The sequence below is a fragment of the Rhododendron vialii genome, chromosome 3a (genome assembly GCF_030253575.1).
Source record: "Rhododendron vialii isolate Sample 1 chromosome 3a, ASM3025357v1".
NCBI classification, from domain to species: Eukaryota; Viridiplantae; Streptophyta; class Magnoliopsida; order Ericales; family Ericaceae; genus Rhododendron; species Rhododendron vialii.
In genome coordinates, this window is record NC_080559.1 from 6,647,501 (window position 1) to 6,659,205 (window position 11,705).

At 38.9% G+C, this 11,705-nt stretch overlaps 1 protein-coding gene across 3 annotated transcripts in view; it reads left to right on the plus strand.

Moving 5' to 3' along the window:
• LOC131318477 (FH protein interacting protein FIP2) overlaps positions 1-624 on the plus strand; it is a 9,624-nt gene extending 9,000 nt beyond the window's left edge. For 2 of the 3 annotated variants that reach the window (XM_058348286.1, XM_058348288.1), the window contains one exon: positions 1-393. This exon is cut by the window's left edge and continues 34 nt beyond it. Coding sequence is in view for 1 of the 3 variants with exons in the window: in XM_058348287.1 (XP_058204270.1) it covers positions 322-375 (54 nt within the window). In the remaining 2 variants the exon portion in view is untranslated. The other variant, XM_058348287.1, reaches the window with a different exon arrangement.
• Positions 625-11,705: the final 11,081 nt, after the last annotated feature.

The window sequence follows — 11,705 nt, forward strand, 5'->3', positions numbered from 1 at the left end:
TGGGGCGCGATTTGAACTCTGAATAGCTCCTTTTCGCCTGCTCGATTTGGCTTAGTTGTGCTATTTTTGGGTTATTTTCTCCAAAGGTCAAGGATGCGTCTTGGTTTCATGCATCTTCCAGAGAAAACCATCACATAAATTTGATACCTCCATCCAAGATTGCAACTTTAAAGCTCCTTTTAAAATCCCTTTGGCTCCATCTGGCTTTAGAAAGTTATTGAAATCTTGAAGCTCTAATGTTTGAATGGCACACCTCCGCATGTGCATTGTATAGTCTTAGAGGGTTTCGTTTTATCTTGTGTTTTTTTATTTTGCTCACAGCAATTGGAAGGTGCGAGGCTTGATGGTGCCAATTTGCTCGGAGCGATCAGATAATTCTCAAGAGTGACAAAATAATGACCCAGTGAGGGTTTAAATTATCTCTGCGTTCACCGTATAGCTTGTTTCAATTTCCAGGCCTTTTTTCCCGTCTCAGTATCTACCTTTGTTGATATTTGACGTGTGAAATGGTGTCACAACCACGACTTGGAAATTATACTAACTAGGTGTGGATTGTGGATTGTGGTTTGTGGTGTGGACCGGAAGCTTTCCTGCGTGTTTATATACAGTTTGATATTATGTCGATTCGTTGGGCTCTGTTGATAAGTTCAGTTAAATTCTTGTAAATCTTTTGCATATGTTCCAGTGATTACCAGCTAAGAAGTCTAAGAGCACAACTCTCGATATAAGTTGTGTCGGGAGTTGTTTGACGTATATAGATCTACATGCATCCAACCGGTTGAGGCAAAGCAAAACAATTGTCGTGGTTACCACCACGAGAATTCTTGTAAAGCTTTCCTCTTCGTTGACGCAAAGCAAGAACATCTCGTGGTCGTGGTCTAGCCCTTGGACCACACATTCACGGAATTAGAAGTCAGAACAAGGCGCGCAGGTGTCAATCGTATTCCGGTCTTTGGCACATTTGCAATCTACTGCTCGCACCTACAAGTGTTTCGCCCACCTTCGCCACGGAAAGCGGGGACATTAATTGGCACGCCTGGTAGGACGTGGTTTAAAAAACCGACTGATCGTCAAACCGATGAAGCAGAAGGCAAACAGAGTCCCTCATCAATTTCTCAATTGGATGCTCTATCACTCAGTTTCGAAAATTAAGGGTAGTGCTGGTACCGAAATTTGAGTTGCCAAAGCCCAAGCTCAAGTTTGATTGCTCACGTACTATTAAGTCATAAAAATAAAAATAAAACATACTACACAACATAAAAATAAAGTTACATTGTGCTTTTAGCTTGAATTATATCAAAAAAAATTAAAATCATAATCATTTAATCTCTCTTGTGACACGGTAGTCCTAAGGTAAGTTTTATCAACTTCAAATTCGAAAAGCTCTCTCTCCGCCGAAGCAACTGTGACCGGTATAGTCAACAAAATTCATTAAAAAACACATCATTTGGAAACCACCATATTTCCAATAAGACCTTATAACATCAAGGTTGTCAATCGATTTTTTGTTACTTTTCTCGGCAATATTGGTTTCAAATGTCTAAATTCTTAGAATAACTCATCCCCATAAATATGACCATGCTGTTTCTATTCCAAGAAATTTTCTATTCCCTCCGTCCCTTTTTAAGTGTCCTGCTTCGTAACTCCAACTTATTAAAAAGACATCATCATTACACCTTTCACATCAACTTTTTTCTCCACTTTTCCTACTTACCCATCATCATTACACTTTTACTCACTAACTTTTCAAAATAAAATCTACTTTTAGGGACAAAATAAACAATGCACCAATTTTTACCCCCCTAACTTTACAAAATGGACACTTATTAAGGAACAGCCCAAAATGGAATACTGGACACACAAAAAAAGGACGGAGGGAGTAATTGTTTTTGGATGAAAGTTATACTTAATCCTAATTTTTTTTCTTTGTTGGATTCATATTTTTTTATCTATGATTTTTTTTCTTTTGGTTGCCCCGTGCCAGGGGTTGCCCAAGCCCGTTGGCTCTGATTGTGGCATAGTGCAGTCTCGTATTAGCTGCCAAACAACTAGAATGAGAAAAGAGTGTCGCTGATACAAAAACTATTTTTGTTTGTGCCAAAACTGTAGTGCATAAACTTTTTATATTATGTGATACACTATTTTTATGCACTACAATTTTGGCACAAATAAAAAAAAATAAAGGATTAGGCTCCCAGACATCTCCCAAGTGCTACTCCCTTTAAAGTAGGAAAGGATTTCCCGAACCGGGAATGTTGCTATGCGCAGTGTACTGTGCTGTGCACATCCGGATTGCTGATCTCGGCAACCAACCGTTCGGCAATTCCGATTGTTGATTGTTGAGGTCAATGGTTCGAATGTGCGCAACACGGTGCCGCACATCACCATCACCGGGCTTGGATTTTCCATTGTGGGAAAAAGAAAAATTCTAAAATTAGCCCAATGAGCTAACAATAACAAGTATGTAAATATGTATTAAAAAGTGTAAAAAAATACTCCCTTCATTCTCATTCTTTTGTCCCTCGTCCTATCCTAACAGGATAAAAAAAATTACTCCCTCCGTCCTTTTTTTTGTGTCCAGTATTTCATTTTGGACTGTCCCTTAATAAGTGTTCATTTTGTAAAGTTAGGTAGGTAAAAGTTGGTGTATTGTCTTTTTGTCCCTAAAAGTATATTTTATTTTGAAAAGTTAGTGAGTAAATGTGTAATGATGATGGGTAAGTAGGGAAAGTAGAGAAAAAAGTTGATGTGAAAGGTGTAATGATGATGTCTTTTTAATAAGTTGGAGTTACGAAGCAGGACACTTAAAAATGGACGGAGGGAGTAATTATAACTCTTAATTGGTTATACTATTTACTATGCAATATAGATCTTATTTGATACTGATCTAAATAAGCTCTTTTAAACGATAGTATTTTCCAAAATCACCTAAAAAATCGTAAGTTGCAATATATAATTAATTGAAAAGTGGCACGGACTCCCAAAAGAGACTGAAGAACGTAATGGAGGGAGTACACAATCATTATTGTCTTTTCGGTCTTTCTATTGTCAACTCTGTGGGTTGACAATAAGCACACAAGAAAATAAAAAAAACACATATTTCTATATATTTTTTTACATTTTTTAATACATATTCTCACTTTTTATTGTCAGCCCACTGAATTGATTTTAGATTTTTCCTTGTCTTTTTTGTGTGATTATTATTCTGTCGGCAAAGGTTGAAAAAATAAGGACAGAAGTTATTCGTGCATGTAAGAGTAGTCCGTGAATAGGACAGTACTTGTACGGCGTTATCTTTTACGACCAATACTTTGTTTACAAGTGTTGCTGTGACGTGGACTTTTCTGTCGGCAGCGTTCTCGGTGGGGAACCAAATAGATATTTTCCATAATATCTAAAGATAAAAAGTCGTAAAAGTCGGATATTTTCAAAAATACTACTGTATTTGGGTAAAAGTAAAATAGAGGAATTGATTTCTACGCTTTTTTTTTTGATAACTACATTTTTTTTAAAAATTTTAGTGTTGAAAGTGTATATTTTTTTTTTGCTAAAAGAAAAAAAAAGAGTGTGAATATCAAAAATGGGAGTATAGAAATCAATTCCCAGAAGAAAATTTTATTTACCGAATTCTTTCGTCTTGATGAATCAATAATCCAGGAAAATTTGACGCAAAACTAATGAAAATAGAGACGAAATAAGAAAAAGCCCCCAAAAAACTAAGAAGAACGAGGCCAATTCAAAATCTACACAAAAATTCGGTTTGCGGGTTTGCTCTATTACGAGGGTTCGGATTTTGAATTTTTTTTGTAAAGTGGGCATGAGAAAGCAATAAGTGTTTGACCATTAGGTCACATTTCGAATCCAATGGAAGCTAATCATCCCAAACTTTCAGACCATTAGGGGTTATGCCCAGTCATTACCTTCAAAACTTTGAAATTAGTCGACGTGCGCGTAAACTGACATGGATATCCGCTATGTCACGCCCTCGATTTTCAACATAATTAAGTAATACATTTCAATAAAAGAGAAACCTCGCATATCATGTACGTTACCCAAATGAGTTTCCCACCTGTTTAATTTACAAACAAGTCCTTAAGTTTAGATAATTACAACTTTAGTCAAAAGAAAATTTAGTAATAATAAGTTACAAAACCACCTTTAACAAAATGAGATCTTCACAAAGATGACGAAATAACCAGTGATGTCAGCTTCCAAAAGACTTTTACTGTCAAGCACACAATGCATGCAATCTATTGCCCGGCATTAGAACCTGAAAAGAAAGATTTGGTTGAGCTACACTAGCCCAGTAGAGAATTCTAAGCTCAAGCTATATGTAGTTTGAATGAATCATGCACCGAGAATGAATGAGTACTGACAGATACGCCTATACCGCACATGACTACCAACAAGCTGCGAATTATCGCCTAAGAGTCCTAGACTTCAGATCAATGTCACTATCCGTTTACTTCTTTAACTAGTTATGTTATTAAACTCACGTCATTCCACATTTGTCTATAATCAAATCAAAATATCTTATTATTCTTTGTATGGTAGTACAATCTTTCTCGTGTCCACATTGATCTACATTAAATCCCTTTATTGCAAAACCTTTCCTTTCTTTTAATCCGGTATTTCCCATCAATCATCACTAGGGTCACCTCGGGTCTAGTTCCCTCGAGCGCAGGGTCACCCCGAGTCTTTTCCCTTAATAATAATAATTAGTTGGGGTCACCTCGGGTCTAGTTCCCTCGAGCGTAGGGTCACCCCGAGTCTTTTCCTCCAATAATATGAATCAGTTGGGTCACCTCGGGTCTAGTTCCCTCGAGCGTAGGGTCACCCCGAGTCTTTTCCCTCAATAACGACCACTTGGGTCACCTTTCACGCCTTTCATAATCGACATCATTTCATAATCAATTTCATCATCCCTTTGACGGTTATACCACTGAATTTTAATTAATCATTACGTGACTCCACAAATATACGTGTTCATGCCTTTTCATTAATTTAGCCACTCACGTTTGACATAGCATACTAAGCCCGTACATATAATCCTACCATACTTTATCCGTTAGTTTCTACACTTGAGCCTCATAGAGAGAGTGTCAAAGGATTAAAAGGCTTGACGAGTCGAGAGGACACTAGTTATTTCATCATTTCAAACAATTCTTTCTCACATCAATTTTCACTTCAAGCATTCCAAACAATCTACCAATCTACCACGTTGATTACATCTCAAACCGTTCCTAACTGTCATCCATATCAAGACTCGGACTAATTTATTATTACACGCCTATTCCTTTAAGAACACCATAATCTCACGCGTCCTCACCGTACCTCTAAGTACATTTCCCGTACCTTCACACGCCACATATTAATCCACGACTAGACTCTACGATGCCCGATTATCTAGTTTATATACTCGGAGTCCGTAAAAGCATGTACTAAAGGAATCTAAGAATTTTACGAGTCGAGAGAGAGAACGGATTGCAATACCACTCATCGAATCCCTAGACATGTTCACTCTAGTCCATTGGATGCCACTCTAAGTGAGAAACGAGCAATACTCACCAAAACGCTTGGAAGAATACACGACAAACTCATTAGAGTCGATGAGAGGCTTCGACATGTAAGTTGAAAGATATAGGAAAGCAGCTGAAAGATACTGCAGCAGCTCAAATAAGCAGGTGAAACTCCTAATCTCCTACCGGTAGGCAAGCAAGTCCTACCGGTAGAACTTGAAAACAAAAGGGCCAACATCTGAACAAAACCGCTTGACCTACCGGTAGGTAAAAAGTTCCTACCGGTAGAAGCACTTGACCTACCGGTAGGTGAGAAGTTCCTACCGGTAGAAATTGGGAACAGAAAGGTCAACAGTTGGACGAAACAATTTTTGTACTTGACCTACCGGTAGGTAAGGAATTCCTACCGGTAGAAATTGAATTCGTTGAGCAGCTTTTGAGCTGCTGCTGTACGTTTGAGCTGGTTACGAAGGAATTCCTCAATCGTTCTACCGGTAGGTGAAGAGTTCCTACCGGTAGGGAATCGATTTTCTGGTAAAGTAACAACGTTCTACCGGTAGAAAGGACGGGCCTACCGGTAGGAATCCAGGAAAGACAGACAATTCTTACAGAAACAACGAATTTCCAATCCAAACTTAAACACGACATTACAAGCACGATTCATGCACCAAATCACTCATAAAACATATAAAGAGAGGTAGAATTCCCTACCTCAAGTCGAGAAGCGAAACCCACGCAATTTGAGCAAGCCCTAGCTCTCCAAACTTCGAAATAAACTGAATACTCCTCCTCCGAGCTAGACCCACGAGATTCAAGGTTGAAGTCGCGTATAGAAGCCAAAATGGAGGTGGGTTTGTATGGGTTTTGCACCAATTTGGTGGGCTTTGATGGAGAGGTCGGGAGAGAGAGATGAGAGCCGGAGAGAGACGAGAGAATTAGAGAGAGAGACAGCCGAGAGGAAAAGAATGAGAAGGGGAAAGTGTTCCCTAGAAATAATAGAGGTGGGGGGGAATAATCCCATGCCCTCACACCACACACTCACACATGCACCTCTCATCCATTTACCTTTATATCCTTCCACAAATACGTCATTCCATATATCCACACCGTTTATCTCGACAAGCCGTACAATTATATAAAAAAAAAATATAGGCCTAAAATACGGGTCTCTACACCCTACCCTCCTTAAAAAAAAATTTCGTCCTCGAAATTAGATAAGGCAAGCCTAATCATGCCAAGCATCACATCAACATACTCCAACTGTAACACTATCCATTATACAACAATTCAATAACCATCAAAGTCTATGTCTAGATTCATATCAAGCAGACCACAACAAACACGCGTATATCCTTTGAACTTCGTACCCCCATTTCCACGTAACCATGCACTAACAACATCGGCTTACCCTTCAACAATGGATTACACGAGTCTACGGTACGCATCGGTTTCTCATCATAGGACACTTGAGCTCCTAATTCAATTTCGGACCTCTCTAACACATGCAATGGATTTATTTCATACCTCCTCAATCTCCGTATACAGAATGCGTCACATATTTTGAAAAAGTTAGGCGGCAACGTCAAACGATTCACAGTTTCTAAACTTTTCTTTATTATACAAATCCTATACACAATTATCTATCTCACCATAGAGATCTTACCTCCTAAGTATAATCAGATAATCCATTTGACTTCCCGAGACTTCCATCTAGAATGGGCGGTGATCAAGCGCCTCTTCCAAGTGGATTTCACCGGTTGTCGCCTGGGTATCCCAAAACATGTACATAGTGTCCGACACTTAAACTATCCTTCTTACGGTGAACGCTTCCTTTCTGCCAGAACGAGACAAACCCCAACGCAACTATGCTTTACGAAATTCATGATTCTCCTTCTTCAAATAACATTAGGTGACGTCGACGGTCAACACAATCCTTTGGTCAACCCTCCGCAGTTAGCAATCTTTGACGATCTTTACCTTTCTCTTTTCGGTCATTCTCCCTCGAGCTTCCAACTATCGTTGGCGAATCGAATTAATTGTTTTAGCGGGTCCATAACACAAGCCAATCCTTCTAAAAGTCGCACCAAATTTTCACTCTAGGTTGGGTCATTCTATATTTCGAGAAGGATTCGATTTGTCATCTCAAACGAAACGAATAAGCTACAAAACTCAAGCAGTGTTAATCAAGAATTGGAAGAATGGTAACGAGGCATCCGAAATTTAGAGAACACGCGGAATCTTTAGGGCGGTTTGGCAACAATTCAAACTACCTTTTTATGATAACCCAAGAAATTTGAAGTGACAGATCATAACTCTCTTATTGCTCTACAAGTCAGGGGAGTCAACGGATAACGTTTCTCAAACAAAAGATTTCGATATTAAGAATAAGTACTAGGTAATGAGACTGATCTCTCGCAAACCAATTGATCCAAAATAGGAAATTTCCCATACTAGAAATGAGTAGAACTTTCAACAATTTGAGACTAAGCATTACAAGATGAATCATGTGCCTCCAGAATTGAGGAACCACGACAGAGTAAAATACCACTGAAAGAAATTTCCACAATTGAATTTGTATTGAACGGTGTCAATGAATAGACATCAATAGATATGTCACCACAAGATTGACTCCAACAATGGAAATTCGAACCAACCAAACAGGCAAGGGCAAACAAACAGATACAAAACGGATATGAGTTCAAATCATATGACTTCTTAGTCATGGGACCAAAATGGATGATGGCCCAAGCAGGCAATAATGGGAACAAGGTCTAAATTTTGATAGTGCTAACGAATTTGTATTTCATACGGTACATAGTCAAAGGTTGGGTTCAATAGATTGATGTTTGCAAATTAAATACTCATATGGGATAACGGTTACAAGCAAACGACGAAAATGATAATCGCATCAAGGAAATCTAAACTGACCAATGAAAATTTATCTCAAGCAGGATGATGTCAAATAAGACCTTGAATAGGGAACGAGAAACACTTTTCAAATTTGATAGCAACAGTGTCATAAGATACTTCGCTACAAGAATTTAAATATGTCCAAGAAAAGCTAGGAAGGGATCGTATGACAATTGACTTAAATACTGAGAATTATAACGGGTCATCCACCCACTGGACTTCACGGAAGAATAAATTACGATACAATTCTAACAATATTTAGCTTGGCCAACGAAAGATGGTAATAAAAGAAACAACTCTTCTAAAATCACATTTGAGATGTCACCAATCATCATGGATACAAACAATCCCTGTCCAAATCAAACCAAATCTCGATATAAACAATTTAAAGAGGTCAAGGACAACACTTCAATATGGAATGATTAACCTCTAATCTGGGCAAATATGATCTATCGATATTTCTCAACACGCGTGGACTAAGATTTCTTATTTTCTATTCCAAACATGGACAAGAATAGGATTCTCAATGAGTGAAATGCTTCCAAATCAAAAGTATTGTAAAGAATGAGTAAAACAACTAGAAAAAGACAATACCTCAACAAGCGACGTTTCTAAGAGCTAGAGAATATGAGGAAGTGGTAGTTTAGCTACGGAACTGCATCTGTTGTTGTTTCGACGTATATGTATCCTGCTGCATTGAGCTCGACTCACCAGGTACTCCCAATTCCCGAAGACAATTCCTTGCCATGTGGCCACGTTCACCGCAAGTATAACAAGATCCCCCACGCCATGGGCATTGAGAACGAATATGACCAAGCTGACGACATCGATAACACACAGTCTGACACTTGAGAAGAGCTCTTGGAGTCCCGATATAAAAAGGTGGCTTAAAGCCCTGCTGGTCCTGAATAAAGTGATCTGATACTCTAGGTTTCTTCCTTCCTGAACTCTCAACACTCTCTGAAGATGATCTTGTGGTAACGACTCGATGCCTAGTTTCTCCCACATTCACACCACCTTGCGCACCTTCCAGTGTCTCGACACCTTTCCCACACTCAACAATCTCAGGAAACATCACTTCATCCTTGGCACATTGACTCACTTCATTCTCTCCGTTTGCACTACAGCCCTGGTGCTCACTATCCCTGGTTTCACCACACCTATCTCCACGTCTTGAAGACATCCTACTATGGAAGCATAAGAAATGAAATCATCAACATTAGCCACCTAATTATGTGCTATAGGTCTCCAACCTTTCCAACCAAAGTCAACAATTTTGCGCCACTCTATCGTGATATATATATGCAATGTCACATCGACATACTGACTCTTCATGCAAGCACACATGTGATTTTGTAAAAAGATGCAGCAATTTTTTTTTTTGAACCCATGAGACCAAAAGTCTCCCCACGGTCTCAAGGTATTCTAAACTTACGCTCTGATACCAAGTTGTCACGCCCTCGATTTTCAACATAATTAAGTAATACATTTCAATAAAAGAGAAACCTCGCATATCATGTACGTTACCCAAATGAGTTTCCCACCTGTTTAATTTACAAACAAGTCCTTAAGTTTAGATAATTACAACTTTAGTCAAAAGAAAATTTAGTAATAATAAGTTACAAAACCACCTTTAACAAAATGAGATCTTCACAAAGATGACGAAATAACCAGTGATGTCAGCTTCCAAAAGACTTTTACTGTCAAGCACACAATGCATGCAATCTATTGCCCGGCATTAGAACCTGAAAAGAAAGATTTGGTTGAGCTACACTAGCCCAGTAGAGAATTCTAAGCTCAAGCTATATGTAGTTTGAATGAATCATGCACCGAGAATGAATGAGTACTGACAGATACGCCTATACCGCACATGACTACCAACAAGCTGCGAATTATCGCCTAAGAGTCCTAGACTTCAGATCAATGTCACTATCCGTTTACTTCTTTAACTAGTTATGTTATTAAACTCACGTCATTCCACATTTGTCTATAATCAAATCAAAATATCTTATTATTCTTTGTATGGTAGTACAATCTTTCTCGTGTCCACATTGATCTACATTAAATCCCTTTATTGCAAAACCTTTCCTTTCTTTTAATCCGGTATTTCCCATCAATCATCACTAGGGTCACCTCGGGTCTAGTTCCCTCGAGCGCAGGGTCACCCCGAGTCTTTTCCCTTAATAATAATAATTAGTTGGGGTCACCTCGGGTCTAGTTCCCTCGAGCGTAGGGTCACCCCGAGTCTTTTCCTCCAATAATATGAATCAGTTGGGTCACCTCGGGTCTAGTTCCCTCGAGCGTAGGGTCACCCCGAGTCTTTTCCCTCAATAACGACCACTTGGGTCACCTTTCACGCCTTTCATAATCGACATCATTTCATAATCAATTTCATCATCCCTTTGACGGTTATACCACTGAATTTTAATTAATCATTACGTGACTCCACAAATATACGTGTTCATGCCTTTTCATTAATTTAGCCACTCACGTTTGACATAGCATACTAAGCCCGTACATATAATCCTACCATACTTTATCCGTTAGTTTCTACACTTGAGCCTCATAGAGAGAGTGTCAAAGGATTAAAAGGCTTGACGAGTCGAGAGGACACTAGTTATTTCATCATTTCAAACAATTCTTTCTCACATCAATTTTCACTTCAAGCATTCCAAACAATCTACCAATCTACCACGTTGATTACATCTCAAACCGTTCCTAACTGTCATCCATATCAAGACTCGGACTAATTTATTATTACACGCCTATTCCTTTAAGAACACCATAATCTCACGCGTCCTCACCGTACCTCTAAGTACATTTCCCGTACCTTCACACGCCACATATTAATCCACGACTAGACTCTACGATGCCCGATTATCTAGTTTATATACTCGGAGTCCGTAAAAGCATGTACTAAAGGAATCTAAGAATTTTACGAGTCGAGAGAGAGAACGGATTGCAATACCACTCATCGAATCCCTAGACATGTTCACTCTAGTCCATTGGATGCCACTCTAAGTGAGAAACGAGCAATACTCACCAAAACGCTTGGAAGAATACACGACAAACTCATTAGAGTCGATGAGAGGCTTCGACATGTAAGTTGAAAGATATAGGAAAGCAGCTGAAAGATACTGCAGCAGCTCAAATAAGCAGGTGAAACTCCTAATCTCCTACCGGTAGGCAAGCAAGTCCTACCGGTAGAACTTGAAAACAAAAGGGCCAACATCTGAACAAAACCGCTTGACCTACCGGTAGGTAAAAAGTTCCTAC